This window comes from Bufo bufo, chromosome 6 (genome assembly GCF_905171765.1).
Source record: "Bufo bufo chromosome 6, aBufBuf1.1, whole genome shotgun sequence".
NCBI lineage: Eukaryota > Metazoa > Chordata > Amphibia > Anura > Bufonidae > Bufo > Bufo bufo.
In genome coordinates, this window is record NC_053394.1 from 132,911,360 (window position 1) to 132,925,484 (window position 14,125).

Here is a 14,125-nt window from a genome sequence, read left to right on the forward strand (position 1 = left end):
TGTAGTTCCTGCCAGACTTGGGGCTCCTTACCAGAATCACTCCACTGGGGGGTATCACCAGGCATTACAAGAATCTGTCCAGCGAGAAAATCTTTTTTTTGTTTTTTTTTTTAAGGGAAAATTTTTAGAAATCTCTCAGTTCATTCATTCCCTTGTGGTCACAACACTATGGCCCCAAAATATACTTACTGTTTACTGCAACTAGATTCAGTAACTTTTAAAGAACTTTCCAATGCAGAGACCCTTTCCTACATACCCTGTTAGGGGTTTATGGAGATAATGGAAGGGCAAAGGTACCTGTAATTGAAGACCCCCAGGCAGAAGGGTCACCCATGATCGGACTAGTCGCCAGGGAGAAGGGTTCAATCAAACGACCACAGCCATCATCAAAAGGATTTTGCTTTTGTTAGGCGCATGTCCCTTGTTGGCCCTTCTCCACTCAAGGATCCGAAAGTAAGCTAAATATAATAATTTCAGACGGCACACTAACATTTTCAACTTGCGTATCTTTATTTTATTCAGCTGTAAGTAGGTCAGACATCAGAACCGCATCGTTTCGGGCCCTTTCTCAAGCTAAAAACAGAAATACAATGAAGAGTTCCCAGCTCTGTCCGTGCCTCCTATTGTGACGTATACACAGGTGAGCACAGCCGCAATCTACTTTCTTCACATAGAGGAGTAAAACGTACAGATACATCATTCATAAGAGTATGCATTCACATGACTGTATGTATTTTACGATCCGCAAAACATATGGATGACATCCGTGTTGCATCCATTTTGTTTGCGGATCCATTGTAACAATGCCTATTCTTGTCCGCAAAAGGGACAAGAATAGGACATGTTTTATCTTTTTTTGCGGGACTACAGAACGGACATACGAATGAGGAGAGCACACGGAGTTGTCTGCATTTTTTGCGGACGCATTGAAATGAATGGGTCTGCATCCAAAAAATGCAGACCTAAAATACGGTTGTGTGAATGGGGCCTAAGTTAAATTAGCCTGATTCTATCTAGTCTATATACTAATATACCTACAGAAGAGAGCATTGCCTGGGTCAAAGAAGTCCTTGAGAGGTATCTAGATTTCACTCCAGAGGAAAATTACTTAATTAAATTTTGTTCTAAAAAGCAATTACTTTCTTTTTGAAGATAAATTTTAGGTACAGGTTTCTGGGACAGCTATGGGGTACAACATGGCATCTACCTTCGCCATTAGTTTTATGAACTCGTTCAAAGAGAATTTTGTGTACACATATTATTTAGGAAACATGCTCTACTGTGGGTACAGTTTATTATCGACTAGGTTTTGCCTTTGGCAAGGTACTTCTGATGACTTGTACAGGTTCCACCAGGATATCAACTCGAGCGTCGAATCCATATCCTTCACCATGGACATGAGGTCTCCTTCCTTGATGTGCTTCTGAAGAAGATGACACACTCCAGTTTTTATATATACACATTAAACCCACAGATAAAAACTGTTTTCTGCGCTTTGAGAGCTGCAATCCCCCCGGGCCTGGTTAATTCACTCCCTCTTTCCCAAACTAATGAGGAACAAAAGCATTATCTCGGACATTGAGACATCTGAGTTAAGATTAGAACAGACGGACACTCCCCGCCCTGTCTATTGTGATGTGGGGTAGGGCTATGATTGGCCGCCCCATACCGGTGCACATAGAGGGTTATATTTAACTTGTGCCTTTTAGACTAGCACTCGAAGCAGTCGGATCATGCCTGAAGTGCTTCAGACTTTGTAAGCTTTAAACATTACCTGCACCTACCCTGCTGGAATCTCATTTTGATATCCTCCCCTGGTCTTGTGCGTTTCTATAGGACTTCTATTGAACATACCATAAGTCTTATGCCTCATCATGGATCGCCTATTAAACATTAGTCAATAGTGATTTACTATCTATAATGACCTATACATAACATAGAAGTAGATAATATATAAATGGGCTTATTAGCAAGCGGTCTGCTACTCAAACAATAACCTATACAAGGCAGATAACTAGATCCTGGATTAATGGGCTTATATACAATCACCTATGGAATTGATGGTTATAGATTACATGCACTGACCTTGATATGTACTATCTATCCTGGCCTGTTCTTTTTCCTACCTTAATTGTCCACTGCTATGGTCACGTCCACTATCCTTCAGCTGCTCCACTTACAGCTACCAATCATGTATGTACCGGGCATGACAACTATTTGTACAATACTGATCCTGACAATTTTATTGGGACTATGTTGCCCCTACAGTAAAGCTATTGCAATTAATTTATTGTAATTCTAATTATGCTACCTGTATTAATTTACATAAGACTCATGGTCATTTAAGTTGCTCTTATGAATCACATATCTGTACATTTTACTCATCTATCAATCATTGTATTTCGGTTATTAGCTTGAGAACAGGCCATCTACTGTAAAGGCCAGAAATGTTGCTGTTCTAATGTCTGCACTACTTACGGTTGAATAAAACAACGATACACAAGTTGAAAATGTAAGGGTGCGGTCTGAAATTATATTTTGCCAGGGAGAAGGGACTACTGAAGAAGTGTTATCCAAACTGGACTATCCTTCTAAAACCAGGGTCCCCATACCAAATATCAATATGGCTTCCATAGTTCTAGTGCTGGTTCATACCCACCCATACAGGGACAGGAGAGTTAACTGGACCTCTTCTCCTCTTACCCTGCTGTTGCTGATACGGCATGTCCAAAGAAAATGTCCCCCTATCTCTTTCATGGAGAAAGGATACCCAAAGTTATTACTTCTTATATGGTCATAGGGGTTGTCCCCTGGCTTTGCACGCTCTTAGCTGCATCAAAAACTTGCAATGCTATGCCGTGTTATATACCCTTTATGTCTCTCGTACTGCACTGCTTCTGTATCACTTGGTGCCCACACTACTAGGGAGGGTGCAGACCCTTTTCTACATCTATCTGTATGAACACCCTATACCGCTGCACAAGGGGACCACAGGAAATTCCTAGGCTGAACCAAGAAGCTACGGAAATGTAGAAGTGGGTTGCACAGACGCAATGCATGGTCATCAGCAAACCCTTGTGAAGACTAAACTACTAACTCAAGAAGCCAACGTATCAGCCGCATGTCATGCCATGTTATGAAATGAAGCCATTAGCACTGGGTTTCACAAATGCACACTGAAACCGCATGCATTTATTTCCAATAAAGTATTATTGGCTAAGCCCCTTCCCCGATAAAAAAAAAAAAAGGATTGGAAGACCTGTTCAGCAGACACCAGCTGTTTTATGTCAGCCTGTTGTCCACTGATTTACTATGGCAGTTTTGCAGGATATTCCATGCAGCACTGCAGTGGGTTTTAATCGCTCTTGAAATGTCTGATAAGTGTCTCTGAGACGACAAGATCATTTACACAACCAGATGAATGGGACAATTATCGGTAAGCAGCGTTCCTAGGAACGTGTAATGGTGCCATCAATTACCCAAAGAATCAGCAAGCACTTATCCATCGAGTGAAAGCATCATTTGTTGTAGACGCCATAATCATCGTTTCCGAGCAGCAGATCGCCGTGTGTACATATGCAGCTCTTACCTCCTTTGATAAGCAGGCAATTATCAGGAACAAACTGTTCATTCCCAATAATTTCCTGCCGAATCAACCCATGCAGAGGGGCCTTTAGGGTATAGGGGTCTGCCTTACTGAAAGTTGCAGTCAATGTTAGAAAAGTTCAATTTTTCTATTCCTGTAGCTCATGCCACAATAAACATCCTTGAAGTTATGGATATGGAGTGTATTCCAGGTACATTTCTAAACCGTATTCTTCCTGCAGATTGATTACCAGGTACAATGGACACAATCATCCTGCAGTATTACTAAACATCTCTGGCTGGTAAATGAGAGTATAATATCCAGATAATCTGTCTGGCACAGCAGAAGTGGAATTTACCGGCGACATAAATGACATTCATGGATATACCCGACTGATTCTATGAGATCATATTAAAGGATTTCTATTTTAACAGTCTTCCATTAAAATACCATATTGTTCTATTGTTTAGATCTATTATTTCACGCTGATTAATATAATAATATATCCTTGTAGAGGTCAAAGCTCTGTTTTTCTGATACAGAACTCCAACTCCCCCATGTATACAAAGGGAGGAATTTACTAACTAATTTATGCCAGTTTTCTGCTGTCGGGGAGGTGAGGCTTCCCATTAACCAACACATTTACCCTTACTTACTCCAGAAGCTACACTGCTCACACTCTCAGGTGTAGATCAGCTTTTCTAGTGCAGAGACACCCATAAGATGCTCCTCTTAATAAATCTTGCAAATGGTACTCCAGCGCACCATAGCAAAAGACTGGCCTATGAAACAACAGTCTTACTACATTTCCCCCATTGAGTTATATGATAAAATTCTGTCTGCCTGCAGTCACCACTAGAGGGAGCTTAAGCTATTATTGCCTACTGTTTATACACTGGATTCAATAATAAAGCAGTATTCAGTAAGCTCCCTCTGGTGGTGGCTGCAGGCACACAGAATTATATCACATAACCATATCTATGAAGGGGATGTGGAGTTCTGATTCAGAAAGAAGAAACTGATTCACTTTTTACCATCCAGCTCAATATTCAAATCCTACCTGGGAAGAATGTATGTATGTGGATAGTGAATCAAATTCACAAGTCTCTACTACAATATAGCACCTGAAAGAAATCAATAGGGTGACGTAGTCATCAAATCCTCAGTGGTGCAGCCTCAGGGGATTCTCAGAATTGTTCTTTAAAAGGTTAGAGATACCAATAATGTTGGACCAACCTGTTTACTGCTGATGTACAGTCAACCTTACAGCATTGCTCATTCTCTCATAATTTCCAACACTGCTTTATTGGGAAATGACAAATAAGTCCTGTCTAACCAGAGCTTTATAGCATAAAAAGGCCAGACCTTCAGAGAGAACCGACCAAAAGCAGTTGTTGTCGGGGACAGTGTAGCTAATGCAGACACATACGTTATCCTGGTCTGTGGAAAGCTGGGTGACAACATCTAAAGCGGACCATATGCATTAGATCTATGTAAGCCGAACCTGACTACATCTAATGTGTATGGGAGCTCCCGAAACTCCCCCAATGGCACATAAGGATCGTGTATTTTAGATATCAACTGCCTGATCCTTCTAATTGAGGCGAGATAAGCTTCTGCCAGAGGAGTCTGACACTGGCGTTCTTCCCTTTCTCCATTACCTACATAAGTATGCTTGGCCAAGCAGAGCATGCACATGTATGGCAGGTTCAGGACAGATGGCTGTCAGCCAAATAGGAGTTTGGGCGACAGTTTTCTAATGAGTAAGGCCAGTTTAGAGGGACTGCCACATTATTATTATATTTTTTTTTTTTTACGTCTGGAAACTGCATGTGACGCCTGATAAACTAATAAAAGCCAGAACTCTCACCTTCTCAAGGCCTTATCAAGTCCTCTTCCCAGGCTGTAACCAGTGACATACCGTTATGGCTGCAGCAGTGAAGTACTGGCCTCAGTAGTATATAGATGGTGGCTGCAGGGGCCTCAGATTGCCTGCAGGTGAGCACGGAAAGGTGATTAAGTCCTTTTATTATTTTATCAGTCCTCAAGCAGTTTCCAGAAATAAAAAAAATTAATGGCTGCCATCAGTGACATCCAGCACCATGAAAGAGACCAACATCGCAGAACATCGTCTGGTAGACTCAGACTTCTGTAAGAACATCAAAGAAATGACTGGAAATCTAGGAATATGTGAGGAAACCCTTCCTTCTGCATTTCTAGTAGGCATTTCAAAAATTTCCCCTAAATTCTTCTTAAAAATGACAAGTATGTGAGATGTTATCAAATAGGGGGAAAAACAATGAACTCATGCCTCAACCTTCGAGCAAAACTTCCTATTAATTTCCCCAGAAAAAAAAACTCAGCCATTGGTTAAAGAGATCACTATTATCTACTCTATAGATTTACATAACCTTCCGAAGAACTTCTGATGAATTTCACAGGACAAGGACGTCCGTGTTGTGCTCTGAACATATTAGGTCCGAGATAACAAGAGACAAAGTTGATTTATGTAGAGGGCTAGACAGAGACAGAATCATGACCTTAAAGGGGTTGTCCGGGTTCAGAGCTGAACCCGGACATACCTCCATTTTCACCCCGGCAGCCCCCCTGACATGAGCATCGGAGCAGTTCATGCTCCGATGCTCTCCTTTGCCCCGCGCTAAATTGCACAGAGCAAAGTCATTTTTAGGAGTTCCGGTGATGTACCGGGGCTCTCCATGGGGCTGACAGGAACCCCGGTGACGTCACCGGCACTGATGGGCGGGATTTAGCTCTGCCCTAGCCAGTAAAACGGCTAGGGCAGAGCTAAAGCCCGCCCCTCAGAGCTGGTGACGTCACCGAACACACTGATGGGCGGAAGTTACCGCCCGGCAGTGTGTTATTGTAAACAAAAAAGCCTGTGCCCTGCGCGATTTAGCGCAGGGCACGGGAGCGCATCGGAGCACGAGATGCTCCAATGCTAGCCTCAGGGGGGCTGTCTGGGTGAAAAAAAGGGTATGTCCGGGTTCAGCTCTGAACCCGGACAACCCCTTTAAATACGAGTTCAAAAACTCGGAATTACTCCACATCTGCTTCTGGTGGGCAAACGGGAGTTCAAAGCCCAGATGGACAATAGTCAACCCTCTTAAAGGGCATCTGTCAGATATGTACAGTACCTATGAAACTGGCTGACCTGTTACATGTGTGCTTGGCAGCTGAAGGCATCTGTGTTGTTTCCATCTTCATATGTGCCTGTATTGCTGAGAAAAATGAAGAAGTTTTAATATATGCACATGAGCCTCTTGGAGCAGTGGAGGCCGTTACACCTAGAGGGTCTGCTCTCTCTACAACTGTTGCCCCCTCTGCACATTGATCGACAGGGCCAGGCGTGATGACATTTACACTGCCTGGCCCTTTCAATCAAAGTGCAGGGAGCACTGCAGTTGCAGAGTGATCAGAGCCTCTAGGTGCAACGGCAATGTCCCCCCCCCCCCCCCCCCCCCCACGCGTTGCTCCTAGAGGCTAATTTGCATATATTCAAATTTTATTTTTCTCAACAACGCGGCCACATATGATCATCGGACCAAAACAGGTGCCTTAAAAAGGAACTTGTCAGCAATTTTATTCTGAACTAACTGAGGACAGCATAAAGTAGTGCCAGATGCGCTGATTTCAGCGGTGGGTCACTCATGAGCTGAAAGTAAGTGGTTGCCGAAAACCAACATCATAATCATTGCCGTGCAGGCCTTGAAAAAGAGTCAAATCTACTTAAGAGTCATGGTTATTCAGAATCCCCTGCTCTCCCCGCCAATCTGCTGATGATTGGCAGTTCTTCTAGAGCGAAAAATAAGGAGAGGACTGCCAATCAGCAGCAGATGGGTGGGGGGAGCAGGAGCTTATGAATAACCATGGCTCTTCTCAGGTAGATTTGACTCTTTTCAAGGCCTGTGCTGCAATGATTATGATGCTGGTTCTCGGCAACCACTTACTTTTAGCCCACGAGTGACCCACCGCTGAAATCAGTGCATCTGCCACTTCTTTATGGTGCTCTGAGTGAAAGCAGCATAAAGTTGATGACAGGTTCCCTTTAAGCTGCCAAGGAACATGCAAAAGGTCAGCCAGTTTCATAGGTACAAATCTGCTGACAGATGCCCTTTAACCACTTGCCGTCACGGTAACGCCGATAGGCGTCCGGACGGCAGCGCTCTCAGGTCTCAGTGACGCCCATTGGCGTCATCTCGTGAGACCTGAGATTTCCTGTGAACGCGCGCTCACAGGAGCGCGCGTTCACAGGATTGCGCAGAATACAAGTTTAACTACAGCCTGCCAGCGCTGATCATTGGCTGGCAGGCTATAGATTTTTAAAAGAACCAATCAAATAGGTATATCAGATGCTATTTTGTAAATGGCGTCTGATATACCTGCTCCTCTGGTGGTCCCTTTTGCTTGGATCGACCACCAGAGGACACAGGCAGCTCTGTAAGTAGCACCAAGCACCACACATACATTACACCCCCCCTGTCACTTATTAACCCCTGATCACCCCATATAGACTGCCTGATCACCCCCCTGTAAGTGATCATCCCCCTGTAAGGGTCCCTTATCACCGCCAGTTAGTTAGCTACTTGCTAGGTAGTTAGCGCCCAGCCCACCGCACTCACTGATTAGTCGCTGATTAGCGTCATCGCTGTCGCTAATCAGCACTAGTACTATATAGTATCTGTAAGTGATCAAGACTGATCGCAATCAGATCTATATCAGTACATTAGGGTCACCTTAGGCTCTACAAAAAACGCAGTGTTCGCCCGATCAGGCCTGATCTTGTGCCCACACTTGCGTTCAGTCCACCCCACCGCAGTGACAGAAATATTTTTTTCTGATCACTGCAAAAACACCGTAAAATCGCTGCAGCGCTATAAAGATCACTTTTGAGCTTTTTGGATCTTTATTAGCGATCGCAGCTTTACTTCGCAAGCACTCCTTTTTACAAGGCGATACCACATGTGTGACACTTTTTTGCAGCCTAGGTGCGCAAAGGGGCCCAAATTCCAATGAGGGCATTTTTACGCATTTGAATTCCAAACTACTTCTCACGCTTTAGGGCCCCTAAAATACCAGGGCAGTATAAATACCCCACAAGTGACCCCATTTTGGAAAGAAGACACCCCAAGGTATTCCGTGAGGGGCATGGCGAGTTCATAGAAGATTTTTTTTTTTTTGGCACAAGTTAGCGGAAATTGATTTATTTATTTATTTTTTTCTTACAAAGTCTCATATTCCACTAACTTGTGACAAAAAATAAAATCTTACATGAACTCGCCATACCCCTCACGGAATAGCTTGGGGTGTCTTTTTTCCAAAAATGGGGTCACTTGTGGGGTATTTATACTGCCATGTCATTTTAGGGTCCCTAAAGCGTGAGAAGTAGTTTGGATTCCAAATGCGTAAAAATGCCCTGTGAAATCCTAAAGGTACTCATTGGAATTTGGGCCCCTTTGTGCACCTAGGCTGCAAAAAAGTGTCACACATGTGGTATCGCCGTACTCAGAAGAAGTAGGGCAATGTGTTTTGGGGTGTATTTTTACATATACCGATACTGTGTGTGAGAAATATCTCTGTAAATGACAACTTTTAAATTTTTTTTATACAAAGTTGTCAATTTACAGAGATATTTCTCTCACCCAGCATGGGTATATGTAAAAATACACCCCAAAACACATTGCCCTACTTCTTCTGAGTACGGCGATACCACATGTGTGACACTTTTTGCAGCCTAGGTGCGTAAAGGGGCCGAAAGTCCAACGAGTACCTTTAGGCTTTACAGGTTTGCTCACAATTTAGCCCCGCCCAAAATGCCAGAACAGTAAACACACCCCACAAATGACCCCATTTCGGAAAGTAGACACCCCAAGGTATTCACTGAGGGGCATAGTGAGTCCGTGGGAGATTTTTTATTTTTTTTGCCAGAAGTTAGCAGAAATGGAAACTTTATTTATTTATTTTTTTCCTCAGAAAGTGTCATTTTCCGCTAACTTGTGAAAAAAAATTAAATCATACATAAACTCACCATGCCCCTCCGCGAATACTTTGGGGTGTCTTCTTTCTAAAATGGGGTCATTTGGGGGGTATTTATACTATCCTGGCATTCTAGCACCTCAAGAAACATGACGACAGGTGCTCAGAAAGTCAGAGCTGCTTCAAAATGCGGAAATGCACATTTTTGTACCATAGTTTGTAAACGCTATAACTTTTGCGCAAACCAATAAATATACACTTATTGGATTTTTTTTTATTATCAAAGACATGTAGCACAATAAATTCTGACACAAACTTGTATAGAAATGTAATTATATTTGAACAATTTTACCAAAAAAAGTTAAAAATACACTTTTTTTGAGAAAATTGCGGTCTATTTTGATTAATATCAGAAAAACGAAAAATCTCAGCAGCAATCAAATACCACCAAAAGAAAGCTGTATTCGTGAGAAGAAAAGGAGGTAAAATTCATTTGGGTGCCAAGTTGCATGACCGAGCAATAAACCGTTAAAGTTGTGAAGTGCCGATTTGTAAAAAAGGGCCTGGTCACTAGGGGGGTATAAACCTGTGGTCCTTAAGTGGCTAAAAACATGCAAAGTGCATGTGATGACTTATGCGGCTGCCTGTACAGCAACCGCAAGGGGTTATGACCCAGAGTCCTGAATGGTAAATCTACATAGTCAGGTGGCGATATGGGAGCAGTATGTGGGCAGATCCGCAGTGTGAGAGGAGCTTATTTGCTCCCATAGTATTGGGATGACTATATTTAGCCTTCTGGAATGCAGACATTGTTGTAGCCTGCTGCGTTTCTGTGCGTCACATGACTTTGCATTTCCTTTTTTATCCCTTGCATTGATCTAATGAGTCACGAGACCACATCTTGCTTTGTTCTTCTATCTTTACATATCATAAGAAGATGTTTGCTGACACGCGTGAGAAATGCACGCGACTCTGACGACTGACTCATTTATTAGTTGCTATTTATATTAAACCCGCTGGATACATCTATTAATAACAGGCTGGCTTTCTATTTTGCCTATATTTATTCTAGCGATCAGACGGTCGCAGTCAATTTGCCCACACAACAGCCCCTGCTCCAGAACTGCTGACATAATCTAAAGATTTTCTATTCCAGAACTGGTGGCTTACCCCGACTGATGAGGTTCTGACAGCAGCCAGTCAGCAGAATGAAGGGGCCCTCTTCACAGTTTACACGGACACAGCGGCTTATCTGTAATGGCCCCTTTACGCTGCTAGACGGAGCAGACGATTGTCAGGAGCGTTCCTTCCTGAAAATTCGCCTGCTCGTCAGTGGAGGAGAGCACTGCTACCACAGTACGGGGAGGAGCGATCCCTAATGCCATGGCTCGTCCCCATACAGAATCATTGTTTGCCATCGGCAGAGTGCTATTTAGACCGCACAATCTGCTGCCGGTAAACGATGATTTAGGTAACGGCATTCTATTACCCGATAAATGAGAGTTTCATTCGCACATTGGATAATTGGCGGGACCTTTACACCGGCAGATTTTGACTAACGAGTGCTCCTACGAACGCATGTTAGCAATAATCTGCCCGATGTTTGGACAGTATAAATGGGTCTTTACGGTTACTGCGTCTGGTACTGCAGCTCATTCCAGTTCAGGTGGATGGGACTGGCCTGCAGTACCAGGCAGAGCCACACATGTATATGCTGCGCTGTGGCTGTGAAAATGATAAGGGGACGCACTGGAGCGTTGCGGCTGCCTCAATTTGCAGCCACAAGCTGATAGTACTGTGTATGGCATGTTGGCGACAGCCACATTGCATGGTGTCCTCATCAGCATTGTGAGGACCTCCACCCGAGGACCCTCTTTTATGAGCCAGAGTAGACAGCAATGGATCTTAATGGCCGTCAAGTGGGTTAATGCATAGCCACAGCTTCCAGTGGTAAAATCATCTGTTTGCCAATCGACGCAGCAGCTCCAATACGATAGGTTTTTGTCTGGTTTAGAAAGCCAACTCTACTAGACAATCAGCATGGTCGTCTCCCACTCCCCAGCACGATCATGTATTACCCGGGCAACACATGGATTTTAATGGGGACTGTGTCTGTGTCAACCAATATAACAGCTTTCCCAGTAACGTCCAAACAGAGGAGTGGAATCTTACCAACGTGACAGAACAGGATGACTAGAATCTTATCCCCATGTGACAAAGACACAGCGAAAATCACGTACTACTGCTCATCCTAAAAACTGAAACTGTGCTTACGGAGAAAAGATGGAGCAACTTAAGGGATTGTCCAGCCTTTCACATTGCAATTCTTCATGACGATAGCTTACAGCATACTCCTCTCCCCACATCAGCTCTCACTACAGGTCAAATGAGTGAAAAAAAATCTGCTACTTTCTAAAATACTTTGTACCAGCTTCCAAGATCTCTGCTTGCTGTTAGTGTATGGAAACATGTTTGTTTCAGAGGCTTGAAAATCTGTACAGACTTAGGGCTGCTTTAATACGTGGAATAATAGTAAGAGAGATACCACCGCACACTCAAGGTGATCATGCAAATAAAAATTATTTTATAAAAAAATTGTCCGGCAACACGTTCCCGCTGTCCCACGGGGGTCCTCCTAACTTCCTACACTCTACTTTTGTGACTTATGTGACCAAGGTTCGGAGCGACCGAAACGTCAAAGACTTGAAGTCACAATATTGGCATCTCTGTGTTATTACTTATGTACCGATTGGAGGATGTGTCAGAATAAAATAATTTTTATTTGCATGATACCCTTGAGTGTGCGGTGGGATCTCTCTTACTATTATTTAACCGGATCACATCCACTCCATGAAGCACCTCACAGACTGGACAACGAGTGCAACCCTAACAATCTACTTTAATACGTGGAATGTCTCCATCTGTTTGAGTCTAAAACAGACGGCATCTGGACCAAACACTGACCCATTAAAGTTAATTTGTACATTTCACCTCAGTTTTTTTTTGTCTGGACAGGATACAAAAGTACTCTATATTACTTGCCATAATAACAGGGTGGTCCACGAAAAAGTTGCCGCCTCCAGCTATCGTATGACAAGATGAACGAGCAAAGGGATTGTTTTTTTTAATTACCCACAAGTCAGAAAGATGCTGAAAGTGGTCCCTGTTCAGGTCTATTCATCGTTGGGAAGGTCGGATTATGTCGGCTGATACTGCTTGCAGCTCTTCAACAGTGATGCTTCAGAAGAAAGAAAATGTTCTGCTTTTTCCAATAAGATGGGGCAACATGCAGCACCTCACTGAACGGGTTCATGCACTGTTTACTGAGGAACGAACTGTGAGCGAGGGGTTATGGCCACCACGTTCCCCAGACCTGTCCACATGCGATTTATATCTGTGGGGAAATTTAAACCAGAAAGTGTCCACTAACAATACACATTCCCTGGAGGAACTCAAGGAGAACATTGCAAACACTATCTGCAGCATCACAAGCAGTATCAGCCAACATAATCCGACCTGCCCAACGATGCCAAGACCTGAACAGGGAGCACTGTCAGCATCTTCTGTGACTTGTGGGTAATTAAAAAAAAAAAAACAATCCACTTGCTCGGTCATCTTGTGATATTATTGCTGGGGGCGGGCTACTTTTTGTGGGGCACCCTGTACAATGAGTGCCCATTATGCTGCAGGGACAATGGATAAATACACAATGCAGACTGACCAGCAGTGGTATCAATGAACAGCATCAGACAGTGAGATATGTCAGGACTATTTGCTCTACGATCGGACTACTACCAACCTGACTCTGGTGTAAAAGGAAGCAGAGGAGGTGAAGCTGATCTAATCCTCATCTGTGGCTCATTAACTACGGCTGGCATTTCAGATTTTTTAGCAACTTGAAATAAAAGGAAGAAAACATGGAGAAACAAAGAAGACACATGTTATTGGCTGCTGTCCTGAGCTCCAACCATTGCATGCATCACACTGGTGATATAGCACACCTACCTTGGGACTGTTCAGTCAGTTCATCTCGGTAACAACTGGCCGGCCGCTCTGCTCCGTCTTGGTCACTGCTGCTGCTGACCACTACTGAGGGTCCAGGCTCCCCGTCACTACAAGGAGCTTGGCTTGCTGGGTTTCTGTTGCTGCAGCTTTCTCCAGTTAATTCCTCACACAGTTGCTTAAACTGCTTCTTATGAGGTACCCGAATAAACCTATAGAATTCTACACAAAGGAGAAAGATATGAGGGGGTTACACATTTAGGAAACAGACACCTTAACGCCTTAAACGGGTTGTCTGCTTTTTACTATTGATGACCCTTCATCAGGACAGAAAGCTAACAAAAGTATGGCTGCACAACATTTCACATACAAACAATAGAGCTGAGAAATGGGGATCATTCTAAATTTGAATGGTGTTATACCTACAATAAATAAAAAAATAGAAGCTTTTTGCGCACATTTGTAATCAAATGTGTGTCGGGCCCATCTACCAGGCGTCAAGGTGGCTTCCGCAGATGGGTACCTAACACTAACAGAACTGCC

At 43.4% G+C, this 14,125-nt stretch overlaps 1 protein-coding gene across 3 annotated transcripts in view; it reads right to left on the reverse strand.

Annotated features, from left to right (window-relative positions):
- The window catches only part of RTEL1 (regulator of telomere elongation helicase 1), a 197,303-nt gene that overhangs the window by 1,725 nt on the left and 181,453 nt on the right, over positions 1-14,125 (reverse strand). For all 3 annotated transcript variants that reach the window (XM_040439096.1, XM_040439095.1, XM_040439097.1), the window contains 2 exons: positions 13,586-13,804; positions 13,380-13,475 (listed from right to left, as the gene is read on the reverse strand). In XM_040439096.1, the coding sequence (XP_040295030.1) occupies positions 13,380-13,475; positions 13,586-13,804 (315 nt within the window). The remainder of the gene's footprint in view (positions 1-13,379; positions 13,476-13,585; positions 13,805-14,125) is intronic.